This window comes from Megascapheus bottae, chromosome 3 (genome assembly GCF_031878675.1).
Source record: "Megascapheus bottae isolate mThoBot1 chromosome 3, mThoBot2.hap1, whole genome shotgun sequence".
In the NCBI taxonomy this organism is placed as follows: Eukaryota; Metazoa; Chordata; class Mammalia; order Rodentia; family Geomyidae; genus Megascapheus; species Megascapheus bottae.
The window spans coordinates 23,688,917-23,704,225 of record NC_143511.1 but is presented as its reverse complement, the minus strand read 5'-3'; the positions used below and the strand labels follow the sequence as shown (position 1 = coordinate 23,704,225).

General features: G+C 38.0%; 1 protein-coding gene across 11 annotated transcripts in view; it reads right to left on the bottom strand.

The window, feature by feature from the left end:
• Positions 1 to 12,083, bottom strand: part of Trpm3 (transient receptor potential cation channel subfamily M member 3) — a 473,683-nt gene extending 461,600 nt beyond the window's left edge. For 5 of the 11 annotated variants that reach the window (XM_090329653.1, XM_090329655.1, XM_090329652.1 and 2 more), the window contains exon 1: positions 11,845 to 12,004. In XM_090329653.1, the coding sequence (XP_090185779.1) occupies positions 11,845 to 11,934 (90 nt within the window). In that variant the 5' untranslated portion in view covers positions 11,935 to 12,004. Of the gene's footprint in view, positions 1 to 11,844 lie in introns of all 11 variants that reach the window. The other 6 variants (XM_090329658.1, XM_090329656.1, XM_090329657.1 and 3 more) reach the window with 3 other exon arrangements.
• Positions 12,084 to 15,309: the final 3,226 nt, after the last annotated feature.

Below are 15,309 nucleotides of genomic sequence, written 5' to 3'. Positions count from 1 at the left end.
ATATTGCATTTTTCTTAAACTGTTCTAAGTAGACATTATAAAGTAGTTGCTAAAATTAAATATTTAACTTGAAACCATTAAATCAAACAAATTATGATGTTTTTAATTAATAAATGAACCTATGCAGAATATTTATATCCAGATAAATTGGCCACAGTAAATCAGCTCTTGTAAGAAGAGATGATTGACTGTTAGACGAGAAAATGATTCCTTAGTATTTGTATATTTAGCAAATAGAACTTAACTAGTCAATTTCCCAAATGCAAACTAATTTTCAAACTTGTACAAAGAAGAAAAGGGAGTATGTAAAATTAAAGCATCCCTTTTCTATCACAAAGAATAATCCCTTGAGAATCCAGAAGAGTCAATTATCTACCCACTCATTAAAATATCTCTCTTCAAGGGGAAAATATTTAAGGTAATTATTGTCAAGTTGAGGTGAATTTTCCCCCTCAAAGGGGGATTTCTGACAATGTCTTGAAACATTTTTGGTTGTCACGGGGTAGGGATGAGCATTTGTATTGCACAGGATGGAAATCTCAATTTGTCAACATGTTGATAAACTTCTTTGAAGGAACAGCATTAGGTTGGCGTAAAACATTCAACAATTCTAAACACTAAGCTAACAAATATTAAGTGGTCAAACCATTTAAAGTGTGTGTGGGGGGGTGTGGGTGGGTGTTGTCAACGTGTGAATTATCATTACATAGCAAATATATCCTATGCAATGCTAACCTCCTAACAACTTTCTTCAAGCAAGGACATAGAAAATTGTAGAGATTATGTTAACAATATTTTCTTTTGCCCTTTTCCCCCAGCAATATGTACTACTAATCACAACCAACAAAAGTAAGATAATTTTCTAACAAGTTTGATTTTTTTATTAAAGAATGTATTAACATTGGTTTTTATATCATATTTCAAATGGCGTGTTTAACAAATAAGTATTCAAGAAGGGAATCTCTGGCACTTAGATTTTTGAACATAATTAAAATTAGGCTGAGGTTTGTATGTCATAGATACATATTAATCTATGTAATAAAACATTATGTCTATGGAATCATAAATTTTTATGTCTGTGTAGTTGTGTTTATATTTTCCCATGGAAATCATTTTGATCTATTTCCCCTATAGAAACCTGATACATTAAGACTTATATCTGACCTTGATCTATGATATCAGATACAGTAAAATATTCTAATGCTATCAGAAAAGAGCAAATACAAAATCATAGATACCTTTAAATGGAAATACCAAAATACTTCAATCATGTGTACATAGAAATCTCTCTAGACATTTGCCAATGGCATAATTAGTTGGTGAAGCAAGAGTGGCCCCAGAAGATTTAATGTGTAATTTTTCTTATGAGTTTTTTTCCTATTTCACACTTAAATTCAGCCAACATCATTATTTTAGGAAATATCTTAAATTCTATTCGCTCACTAAATTAATGATTGCCTTTTCTCCAACATAATCAATAGGTGAGATCATTTTAATTGCTAAATTTCAATAAATAGTATTATAGTAGGCATCTAGTGCTAATGTATCTCTTTCCTGAATCTGCATTTTATTGTGCAACATTTTTACTAAAAGTTCTATACCAATTATCAACTCAATTCTTTTAAGCCTCCTCTAATTTGAGGAACATATAAGGTAAATAATCTCAAATTAAAGAGACTATTTAATCACATAAAAGTACTGTACCAATATTTAGCAATTCCATTTAGTTCTATGTGTCACTTTCACAGCACTGATTCAAGAAAATAGTTATTCTTTTCTTCTGAGTTATCGATTTGAATATTCATTAAAAAAACATATCTTAATCTTTCTGCTAAATGATACACATACACACACACACACACACACACACACACACACACACACACAGTCACACACATATGCCATACTGCATAAAATATTATTTCTGCCTTGGACAAGTTCTTCAACAAAACATGCAAATCTGGAAATAGCTAAAGACTTCTTTAGGCATGCAAAAGAGGAGCGGCTAACATTGTTTACAGATTCAGAAAACCTTGACCTTAACTTGTTCTGCTCACCCTAGTTGGCTGGTAAAATATGGGCAGGGATTAGCAAAGGAAAACAAGTGTGCTTCAGTTTCCAGGTATGGAATTCATTTTTGAAAAAAAAAAAAAAGACCAGTTATAAGGAGTTAAGACAATGTGAACAAAGAAAAGAAAATCAATCAGATATGAAGTCAGGAAAGCAGAGGACAGATCACTGGGCATCTTATATACCACGTCAAGGAGTTTAAATTTCATTCTGAAGGAGATGGTGAGCTACTGAAGAGTGTCAAATATAGCCAGAGCCTAATCTCACTTATATCTTTTTTTTTTTTAAATGGACCATTCTGATGACAGTAGGAAGGACTGACTGGAGGCAGTTGTAGTATTCTGGATCCAAGAAAAAGAAAGGCGTTTTGGGGAATGAGGAATAATAAACAGAGTGGGTAGAGCTGCCATATTTATGTGGGAATCTGGCAAAACTGATTGGCAGATTGTGTAAGGAATGGGGAAAAAAGGCAAAAAAACATAAACCTGTTTTCTACTTTAGATAATCTAATGAACAGGTGATTTCAGCTAGTGGGAGAAAGAAGAAAATATATTGCTTGGCTCAGCAATAGCTAACAAGTTTAGGGCAGAAGTTAGACTTAGTATTCTTCATCTGCTGCAAAATTTCTCTCCATACATGAAAGTATGTAGTGCCCAAAGTCTATAAAAATCAAGCCAATATGCTGTTATTTCTTCCTATCCATGCTATAGAAGTAGGACAACTAACGAAACTAAAGCTTGGTGAAGGCAACTTGGGAATATGGTATTTAGAAACATCGAGGTGCAATCTTTGCTTCAAAGAGAGACAACAGGATGCATGTCTTCTTCACCCCAAGAATTAACACTTGTCTGACAGGATTTATGCCTTCTTGAGAAAAATGCTTTCCAAACTTAAGCCACTGCCCCAAAATGCAGATAGCAGGGTGCCCTCTTTTTTCATGAATAAGGATTTGTTTTATGGCAGGATACATTCTTACCTGGAAACTTAGAAAGTAACAGCAGGTATGATTAGAGCAAAGATAAAGCACCTCCCTTCATATAACTTTAAAGCCAGAACCCCTGCCTGATCATACACATATCCCAGCAGCTCAACGAGCTGTGTGTATCTCTGTTTGTCTCTATCTCCCTGTGAGAGCACCCACACTCAGCTAGAGTGTGTTCCTGCCCTTCTGCTTGTCTGTCTGCTTTTTGTCTGAATGTCTGCTTGCCTGGTTGTTTACTTACTCAATAAAGCTCTGCATAGTTTTCTTACCATCATGACTTGTCCAGAAATTACTACTCTGTGATCAAAGTCAAGGACCCTAAATGAAAGGTTCTTACATTTAAAGGGAAACTTCGCTAAATCTCATCTCCATCTGGTGACAATATTACTTATGGACTGCACATTTCTGACCTCTTCATTAAGTTTCTTGCATGACTTTTTAAAAAAATGAAAAAAATCATCGACTATTCTATGATCATGAGAAACTGAAAGAGGTATAAGCACTGTGAGCTATCAAAAAAATTTTTACAAGAGATAGGTGCTATGGTTCATGCCTACAATCCTAGCTGAGATCTGAGGATTGCAGTTCAAAGCCAGTGTGAGCAGAAAGGTCCATGAGACTCTTAGCTCCATAAAACTATTCATGAAAAGCTGAGGTGGTGCTGTGGCTCAAGTGGTAGTGTGTTATCCTTGAGCACAGAGGTTCAGGGACAATGCCCCGGCCCCAAGTTCAAGACCCAGAATCAACAAAAACAAACTTAGAAAGAAATACTAGGTGCACAATTCTTAATAATAAATAAAAACAAGATATTGAGGTATAGTCATAATTTTAATGAATCAATATCTCTTTACTAAAATGTCACACACATTTCAAAAGATTCTAATATAATACACACACACACACACACACACACACACACACACACGCACACACACACACACACACTGGCGTCTTGGTCAAATGTAGATTCCAGACATCTTCCCTTGGCCATAACTTACAAGGCCTGAGTAGAGTTCCCAGAAATTAATTCTATAATAGATTTGAAACATAGTTCTTCAAGGTCTTATTGTGTTGACTACATCTACTTTTATGTATGGAAACTCCATAGGATAGGCTTCTTTTAATGGATCTATAAACTCTCTTCCTGTCTATCTATGTATCTATCTACCTACATACCTATCAGTCTACCTATCCTGTCTATTCTATCACTTATTATTTTTTCTACCTACATACAAGATTTTAGCAATCTTGATTTGGGGAAGAAGAAACAAAATTTAACAATGCCATCCATAAACAACAAAATGAAATAGAGAAATGCCAAAGAGAAATGAGTCACCTTTTTTTGCCATCCTGGGCTTGAACTCAGGGCCTGAGCACTGTCCTTGGACTTTCTGAAGGCTGGAACTCTACCACTTGAGCCTCAGCACCACTTCTGGATTTTTTTCTATGTATGTGGTACCAAGGAATCGAACCCCAGTCTTCATGCATGCTAGGCAAGCACTCTACCACTAAGCCAACTCCCAGCCCCTATGAATCACTTTTTAAAAGAAATGTCCACATACAGCTGGGCATGGATGTGTCAACCTATAATCCTAATTCCTAAAGATCTAAAGATCATGATTTAAAGCCAGACCAAACAGGAAAATCCATAAAGTTCTTATCTCCAGTTAGTCCCAGAAAAAGCCAGAACTAGAGCTGTGGCTCAAGTTGTAGAGAACTAGCCTTTAGCAGGACTGCTGTATGCATGTATGTCTTTCATGAAAGGAAAGACAAATATGGTCATGTGAATAAGTGGAAAATTAAAAGAATAAGGAAATAATATTGCTTTAGATGGTGCTGTTGTATCATCTGCCATCTAAAGTAGGGCAGCTGAACTCAATTTACTTCTCTCTGTACATGAGCTTTCATGATTAAATTTTTAAAACCTGTGAACAGTTTACTTCAAACCTTTTGCTCCCACTGTCACTTAACAAAAAATCTGTTCTGCCCAGATGTCAGGTAAGAGAGGCCATTGAATTAAGCTTCCCTCAAGCTCTGCTAAATCTACCACAGTTCATCAGAGGGTCTTGCATGAAGAGCTACAGGCAACAGGCTTATCAGGAGATCTAGTTAACATGCAGATTCCTGAGCCTATTGCTTCCCCTTGAATCCAAGCTAACAGGAGTAGAGCTGGCACATAAGCTTTTCTATAGATGTTCAAATTATTGAATATTCTTAGGATATCCAATATTTTTCTCCCATTTGTTCATGTGTTCATTCAATAAACACTTACTCAATATGTTGCCAGTCACAGTAATAAAATTCACTTGCATGTTAACTAACAGAAAGACAAAGGATATGATTTAGTGATCCAAAGATCTAGAGCCAGCTGACTTTATACCAATAGACAGGAAAAGGGAAGACTGGAAGCCACACTAGAAAGGCAGGAAGTCAAAGGAGAAAGCAAGAGACAGACTTTGGTAGTAAGGCTAGTGTGACTCCTGGCTGGTAGTAAGGCTAGTGTGACTCCTGGCATTCTTGAGGAAAATGACCTTAGACTTGGATACCATAACCACTTTTTTTCCCTCATTTCCCCTTAAGCACACCTTTTCAATTTTGTCTCCTCAACAGAAGAGACAGAACCTTCCCCAGAGAAAGGAAAATTTCTTATAGCCTTAGAAATTCCCCTCAGGCTACCTGGGAACATTGCACAAAAAGGCAAGTCATGTGGTTTACTCTTCAGCAGCCCAACTGGAAGCCTCAAATTGAAACACACCAATTTCCTTTCTCTTTTGGATTTTAGTTTGGTTGTATTCTCTTTTCTCTTTCTTTTTGTTTCCCTTTTCTTACTTGTTGTCTGAAAAAAATCAGAAGTTGGCATGCTGAGAGAAAGAAAGACACCTTAAAAATTATTCCTAGCAATAGACTTGGTTTCTCAAAAGCAATTCCTTGTGTGTCCCATCTTTGAGGCTCTTGGTGACAGCAGTCCATATCAAATTTCTTAAACTCATTTAAGCCAATACGTACATAGAGAAGTGATGTTTCATTTCTGGATGAAGACATGAAATCTGCTCACTTCTAGAAGTTTCAAGGGTTTTGTGTCCTCGTTAAGCAGAATCTCTGCTTTGAGAATATTCTTCCACTAGGTTAAAAGACTGAATCTTAGATGGAATGGGAGACATGAGGAGTGGTACATTTTTTCCATATATTTTTATTGTAATTAATAGAAGAGTTACATTATATTCACCAGATAGAGGGTGAGGAGTGGAACATTTAAGACATAAATTAGAACAAATCTCCACAGAACTTTCTAGAAGCTTGAGAACTCCAAAGAGAAGTCTATTTCTAAAGGTATAGTTTCAGGTACAGAAGGCAGATCAAGTTTATCTGCTCATGAAAATCTTCAGGACACTATAGTATATATTGGCTACCATTATATGAAGTAAATATGAAATATTACTTCTTGGATAGAATTGGGACTGCCTTACTCAGTTTAGTACTGTCAATTCTTTGGTATAAAAGATAGAAGAAAAAACATGAACTTTGAAGTCCACTTCCATTCTCATCCCTTTAGTGCCCCCACACACAAAAGATAGGACCAGGGAACAGAAGGGGAATCGTTTCCTATATAAAATTACATATGGTTTTATAAGAAAACAATGTGGAAGTATATGCAAGGAAATTACCAGTAATGCTACTACTGAGTGTATATTTACCTACTGCAAAGGATTCTGCTATTGGATATTGAATGTTAATTTAAGAGATTAGTGTGTAATTATGAATCATATTGACAACAGGGTTCTGGTGGCTCACACCTGTTATCCTAGCTATTCAGGAGACTGAGATCTAAGGATCATGGTTTGAAGCCAACCAGCACAGGAAGATCTGTGACACTCATTTCCAGTGAACCACCAAAGAACCTGAAGTGGTGCTGTGGCTCGGTGACAGTGGTAGCCTTTGGCAAAAGAAGCTCAGAGATAGTGCCCAGGCCCTGAGTTCAAGCTGAAAAGAATTTTTTAAATTACATTTTGACTTTCCTCTATCTCATTAGAGTCAGATAGTGATATATCCTTTCTAGTTTTTCAGAGGGGAGCCAATGGCTCTCCTTTCTTTTTTTTTAAATTTAGGAAGAATGCATTTATTTTTATTCATTTCTTTCTTTTTTTCATATTTTTATTGTAATTAATAGAAGGGTTACATGACATTTGCCAGATAGGAAGTACATTAATTCACACACATTGATACCCTTTCACATGTCTCCTTTCTTTCTTAGGACCTTTACTTCTCATTTTCCAACCAGATAGCAAAAATAAAAACTCAGAAGTTATTCAGGTTTCTTCCTTGACCACAACTGATCAGTGTAACTAGCCCATGCATTTACTTTTGCCTTTGCCCAAGTTGTTATACCCTGTCCAGGTCTCTTTGATCTAACTGTTTAGTTTCCAGTTATGTCACCTCACCCTATAACAGCACCATATTCAGAGCACATGTATAATCCTTCCATCTGGATTATACATTAAAACATCTCTAAGTTTCACAATAAAGGTCATTTGTCTTAACTTAGAGGACATGATCTTGTTTCATTTAAATCATTCTGCTTACTCTATCCATTTCATTTTTCTATCTTAATTTTCTATCCTTTCCAAGGGCCAGTGGCTAATGCTCATAATCCTTACGACTCAGGAGTCTGAGATTTAAGAACTGTGGTTTGAAATAAGGCTAGGCAGGAAAGTCTATGAAAGTCTTACCTTTAATCAACCACACACGAGCTGGAAATAAAGGTGGGGCTCAAGAAGAAAAATCTTTGAAAGACAAAAATGAATTCAAGCCACAATACCAGCATGCACACACACACACACACACACACACACACACACACACACACACACCTCCTTTCTTACAAGCTCATGGATCATTCACCACAGGGAATCAATTTTGGCTTGAAATCAAAACTTAAATTCATTATTTTAAAAAGAACTCAAAGTTATAGAGAGACTATGTGATTTAACCAAGATCACAGACCTAACTAGGAATACAAGGCAATTAGCCCCTAGATTTTAGGCCTAACTTTCTCAATTATGATTCATCTACTCTCTTTCTGATATTGCTCAAAGTAGACAAAGCCATATCATTACTTACTTCAAATATTTTAAAATCAGATTGATCATTTGGCCTTTTTTTTAATTAAAAATCAAGTTATGGTTCCAGGAGCATGGCTTAGTAGTAAAGTGCTTGCCTAGTATACATGAAGCCTTGGGTTTGATTCCTTTGTACCACATATCCAGAAAATGCTGCTAGTAGTGCTGTGGCTAAATGGTAGAACACTAGCCTTGAGAAAGCTCAAGGACACTGCCTAGTCCCTGAGTTCAAGTCCTAGGATTGGCAAAAAAAAGAAATCTGTATTAAATGTGCCCAACTAAATCTGTTACGCAGAGACAGCCTTCCTTTTTCCCAGTGTAACCCATTTACCAGAAGCCCTTCTATTCAGAAAGACTGCCAAGTCTTTACTACTAAGAAAGCTCTCTGCCCTAAAAATAATCTTCAAATTCAACCCAAGTTACTAAAATAAATTTCCCAAATAAAACAATGGCACAGACAGACCTGATAATGAATATGAAATATGCTAAGAACATTCTGTCACTGAAACAAACTTGACTTTTTCTTTGTAATTAATGGTAAGTTGAAACCTACATTAAAAAAATGAAGCAAATGACAACAGAAATGAAATGGTTTGGAAAGGGTCCTGCTTGAAATTTATTCCTTTGAAAACAGACTCTGTCTTTTGGCCATCATTTTCATGTGCCTGTCCAGAAATGCATTTTCAAGTGTTATTTCCAAGTACAGCCCCAAATTCAAAATAAAAGTTGCCTGGAATGTTCAGAATTAGGTCTGAGATTGACAAAACAACAAAGGAGATGTTATCAAAAGGAAGAAATAAATATAGTTCAGTGCTTAATGAGATTAATTTCTGTTTCAAAGGCTAGCCTTGCCCTTCTGATACTTTCATATCCTATTTTTATTAGGATATGGAAAGCACAAAAAAATTAGATGGTGTAGCCATTTCTAACTCTTCATGTGGTACCAGTGTAAGATATCAAAGCAACATGCCTCATCAAGAAAAAGGAAGGAAAGGGAAATGGACTGCTTTTAGCAGCAGAATCTCATCAGGCCATCATGCCCTACACTACATTTACTGACCAATCAGAGCACAAGAGAGGCCTTATCATATCACAACAGTTGGAAGAGGAACAAAAATTACCTGTTGAATAGAAGAATTGCCATTGTTAGCTAAGAAATTCAATTGATTTTTGGATACCCAGAGAATCTATCCATCAAAGTAACATGGTGGTGGTATGGATGAGGGTCAGTGTTAGTCCAACTGGGGAAGATTTTAGAAAGCAGAAAATAAGGAAAGATTGGTAAGAATAATTGTTATTAAATATTTAATGTTCAGATGAAGCCAGGAAGGACATTTACCACAAGAGGCAAATTATTCCTTATGGACTCTCATTTTATTTGAAAGATAAAGACAACATGACACTAAGGTAAGAAAAAAAAGATGGCTAAAATTCAATGTGGTTTTTTTTTTTCAGGGTGTAGATACACAGTCTTTGTATTTTTGGAAAATACAATTGTTAATATCCAAATTTCCATTTCTTCCATAGTATTGTTGAAAGAATTTGTAGCACTTCATTTTCCTTGCAAGAGTTTGAAATGCACTATTTGATGTCACACAGGTCGATCATGTCATTTAGAAAGAAAGTTCTCTAGTAAATAAATCATGTCTTTCAGATACTGAAAACATTGGAAGGATACTCACTAGTGCACTTTATTAGATGAATTGTCAAACACAATGTTAATAGAGATTAGAAGAATAGTGCTAACAGTATAAACATTGGAGTAGTACTGACAGTATCTTTCTCCATATATATATATATGTATATATATATATTCAGCAAACTAGATGACAGAACTCTTCTAATAATAAATAATTCATTTCAAATTGGCACTTCTCTATTTTTGCATTAAGATAGTGTATTAGTAAGTAATATGCTGAGTATTCAATAACAATTTATACACATAACCTATTATGAACAGTCAAAAAGAATTAGTTTGAGTAAAGTCAATGAGTGACAGTAATTGAAAAATATTTATCATTGTACATAGAGAATTACTGCAGCCCACCTTCTCAATCTTACTCCAATTGGCCAAAACATTCTTTGTTCCACAATCTTAATTCATTAATAATCCTGGAGGAAATTTATACCCATTTCTTGATTCTCCAGGTTCATTCTTTTTCATGCCCTATCACACCTGGTGTTCTAATCCAGTGACAGCCTCTCTGTCTCTCTGTCTCTGTCTGTCTGTCTGTCTGTCTGTCTGTCTGTCTGTCTGTCTCTCTGTCTCTGTCTCTTGTCTCTGTCTCTCTCTCTGCCTCTCTCTCTCTCCCACCCTCCCTCCCTCTCTCCCTCCCTCCCTCCCCACAACCAAATCTGCTTCCCTTCCCAAATATACTTTTTGGGAAGAAAGTCATTGCCATGACAACCATATTGACGGGGGTCTGATAGTCCTTGGGGACAGTCTATAGGAAAATTAATACCACTTTGTGTTTAACAGTGTCAGGAAAACTAAGACAATGGGTAACACTCTGTTGTGAGGAACACTTAGCTATATGAAATGAATTATCCAATCAAACTTAACCAACTAGAATACATCCTCAGGAAAAAGAAATATGCAAGTATGGCTTCTTAAAGATTAATCTATTAATCATCTATGTTAGCCAATGCACTCAATAGTCACTGATAAAGCAAAAGACCATATAGAGCAAGAACAAGAGAACAGAGAACTTTGCTCTGCCTTTTTAACTTTAACTAGACATAACAATGTGAAACATTCAGAGACAGGTACTTTCCCTCAAATGACGGGGCAAAGTTAATATGCTCATTTCTAGACAAGAATACTTCTTTTCTACATCCTCACATTTATTTGTGTGTCCCTCTCTATCAGACAAGATGAAGAAAATGGATTAGCATAGAGTTGTCTGGACTTCTTTTTACAGTATCTGCAATATATTTGCTTGTAGAAAAAGGAGCTTTGTGGACACAAGGTGGCAATTCTAGTAAGGTGTAGAAGAGCTCTTTTGTGTTACTCAGAGCTGGAGAGACCTTTCTTTCCACAATATGTCAGAACACTTTCTCATTACTGCCTTCACTCAGAAGGAAGAAATGATTATGCCATAAAAAAGCCACTACTGGATAAGGTTTATTCTTTGTCTTTTACCTGACTGGCTATCCCACAACTGAGCTTTTAAAATAATGAGGAGAATCCTTTGTTCTCTCAGGTTCCATTTAAGGGAAAGTAGGTCGAAGGGCTTCCCCAGGGAGAGAGAGAGAGAGAGAAAGTGAGGTGGGGGGGGGAAGCTCTGAAGCCAAAAACACTGGGGAGTAAAACAGTTCACACCCACCCTTGACCATTCTCCCCTCCCCCTTCCCTAAAAAGTTAATTAATTCTATTTGGAGGATGCTTAATAAAGGTAGCAGAAAGGGGAGGACAGACTCAGGTAAGCCTCTCATCTCTGAGACCATCCTCTCTCTCTGTCTCTCACATACACACACATACTCAAATGTGTCTTACTCCATCTTCTGGGAGGGGTAGGCATTTGAGGGGTGCTCTCTCCAGCCATAGGCAACAACAGAGCCCAAACTGAAGGCATTTGTACTCCCCAACACGCGCGTGTGTCCCAGCCCAAGTGCGAAGTTAGGTATTCAGACCTGAAAAGCATAAGAGCTATTCAAAGCAGCAAGTTACAGTACCTTAAGAAGTCTGACTGACGGGAGAAAGGCTGCGTGGCACAGCTTCCGGATGGTCCAGTTTAGGGGTCGAGAAGCATCAGTTTGATTCATGACCCCTTCCAAATTCCACCGGGGGGAGGGAGGGGGAGAGGAAACAACAGCAACAAAAATAAAATCCTGCAAACCTGAGCAATGCCTAGAAAATAAAGAAGCTCCCACAATGGCCCTGGGACCCCGTGGCCGTCTCCACACCTGAGAATTCCATCAGGGCTGAGGCTTCCTGGAACTTGGGAGACCAGTCAAGTGGCTTTGCCTGAGCCCCTGAACCTCCTTAAGAAAGCCACCTCCCCTCTCCCTGCAGCCGTGCTCATGCATACCAAATGTGGCTGAATGGAGGCACACTGCCTGCTGCTTCAGGGAGGGGATGCTGGGGTTTTGAAGGAAAGGGACACAGCCTGCACGAAACAGCCTGTGGTCGGTCGGAGTCAGAGCAGCCTGCTCCGGAATGCGTGCTCCCTCTCCCGCTCTCCTCCCAGCAAACGCAGGTCAGGCATTGGGGGGGAAACCGGGCCATTTGCTTTGCTTGCTTTGCTTTAGTGGGAGGGAGAGCCAGGAGTGCAAAAAAGAACAACAAGAAAAAAAAATCAACCCAGAATGGGAACTTTTCTTGCACAAAGCATCTTGGAGGGGTTGGAAACTAGCACGTGGGGAGGGGCTAGGACACACCAAGAGAAGAGAGGCTTGGGAATGATAAAAGGCATCCCTTTATGATTTATGTGACACAATAAATTGAGAGCGGTTGTAAAATGAATCTATAGTAAGCATGGTTTCCTGTCCTGTAAAGGGTGTGTTTTTTTAATATTATTATTAACAGTCCTCAGCTTGATATATGCCTCTCTAGATGATGGATAGGTTGACAGCAAAGAAACTTACACATACACACTGGGAGTGGTTATTCCTTTTTGTAGAATGCTGTGCAGAGAAATGCATATGTGGTTTATCTTTCAGCGATGGCAATTTCTAAATTGGGGTGTATTCCCCTTGGAAAGCCACTATGCTTTCTCTGCAACAACAAAAAATAATTAACCCTTAAGGTACCGTGTGAGATGCTGTCTGTAAAGATGGAGCGCACTGGACAGGAGCATTCTGCTACACCTCACCCTACTCATTGTCTCAGGAGGCTTTCAGAAAGACTGGCTGCAGCGATTTGAAGAGTCTTTAGAGCTCCTGTGGTATGAGAGAATAGAGAACGTTTCCATTTGAAGGGAGAAATTGGATAATTTCACTTAGAAAAGGGAAGTTAAAAAGGGCTGGAAGGAGAGAAGAAGGAGCTCAGCTGATACCTGCTAGTTTGACTACCCATCCTATGCAAGCTTTAGACCTCAATGGAAGTAGTGGACCAGAAAAATCTACCCAGGAACATCCCCACGTCCTTATAGCATTGCTGTAGAACTTGCGTTTTGCACTGGAACTCCCTTCCTAGGATTATAGGAGTTTTCCATTTCCAATTAACGGTAAGAGATGATGGGTCAGTGCCATTCCATGGCCATGCTGCATGACTGGGAGGAGTTAGAGGACATGTGGTCCACTGTTGTAATTAAAAATCTAAGACAACATAGATTCTGTCTAGAAGGTCAAAGCTGGCACACTGCTCTACACCCCATTTCCCTCTAAAGCTCTTGAGTCACAGATTGAAGAATTGCAGAAAAGCTGGTCCATTGGTAGAACTCTCTCTCTCTCTCTCTCTCTCTCTCTCTCTCTCTCTCTCTCTCTCTCTCTCTCTCTTTCTCTCTCTCTCTCACACACACACACACACACATCAGGACTTGAACATAAAATCCACGTCTATTTTCTGCTAAACCAATCTGACTTTTACAAAACTCCAATTCAGTCGATTCATTGATGGTTACCACAGAGAGATGGAGGCAGTTTTAAAATGTTAACAACAGACATGTATGTCTCAGACATGATGCTGTAAACTTAAAATGTGCTGCATAATACACTCCTGTCAGTGACAACCCTGCAAACCAGACACTGCTGCCACATGCCTATTTTACAGAGTAAGCATGTGAACCCCAGAGTGCTAAGTCTAATGTAACTAGTAAAACTGGAGTCTGCGCTGAAGCTAGTTTCCTAGTCTGTGAGACTTTCTCCTTTCCTCTTTCTTTAATAAAGGATTACATCAATAAGACAATTTTCTCAGCTTTTTCATCATTTAACCTTAAATGAGTTAAAAGACTTGTGAAGGTATATACTGGTGGCCCATACCTATAATCATAGCTACTCAGGAGGTGAAAATCTGAGGAATAAGATTCAAAGCTAGGCAAGGCAGAAAAGTCCCTGTGAAGTTCTTATCATAAATTAATCACCAAAAACCAGAAGTGGTGTTGTGGCTCAAAGTGGTGGAGTGCTAACCTTGAGTAGAAAGAGCTCAGGAAACAGTACCCAGACCCCGAGTTCAAGGCCCACAACTGACAAAAAAAAAGATACAAAACAACAACAACAAAAAAGACTTATGAAGAAGAAATGTTCAGAATGTCTCAGATCATCATTGTGATTATGATATCGACATAACACTTTACCAGCATGAATTCTAAAATCAGACTTCATAGTTCAAATTCTAATTCTAGGTCTCTTTTGTGCTTAGAATATTTATCTCTAAAATAGAGATAAGCCATACATGTGGGAGTTTTGTGAGGGCCAAATGAGCTAACACTGCCAAAGCACTTAGGGCAGCAACTGGCATCTTGTAAGTCTTCCTCTACCATAATCACTCTTGGAACAGCAGGGGCTAAATGTGTGGTAGGAATCCACTGCGATTTTCCTTTAAGAGTTTGCAGTTCATGTATTTAACAGAACTAGTTAGTAAGCAACACAAATTAATTCTGCACACTTCCTATGCATTATCATGAGTTTAATAAATGGATTACAGAGTAGAGCAGAGTACACCAATATTACCAGACCTCAAGACTTTCCTCCAGTGAAGCATTAAGACTCCAGCTTTTCTAAGCTATTAAATGCCCTTAAGTGCTTCGATGTGGTTGGGTGACTTCAACTCCAGGAAAAGGCAGGACACTCCATTCCTCTAGCCCCATCCCTCCTGTCCCAAAATGGTAAGAACCCCTTCTGAAACCAAACAGCCCTTTGATCCTTTTAGCCCCTTTAATTTTTAAGAATAACTTTGGTTAAGAACGTCAGGAACTTCAGGGAATGAGGAAGTGGGTGGATTCACAGCCTCTCTAATGGTAATTAGAGGAGAGAAGCACAAAACCCTCAAGGGAATCAACTTGGAGACTGCACAGCCACGGAAATGAAGATCAAAGAAGATGAGCAGTGCTGGAATGAAGACTTTTCTCCCATCTTTGGGGTCATTTCTGTTAAAATTGTTTGCTATACAAATATCTAAAGTGGGGTTTACAGGTCCCTCCCCCTGTCCACCCTCTCTTTTTGAAGCAGTGGCTTTTTTTTTTTTTCCAAAATGGAATG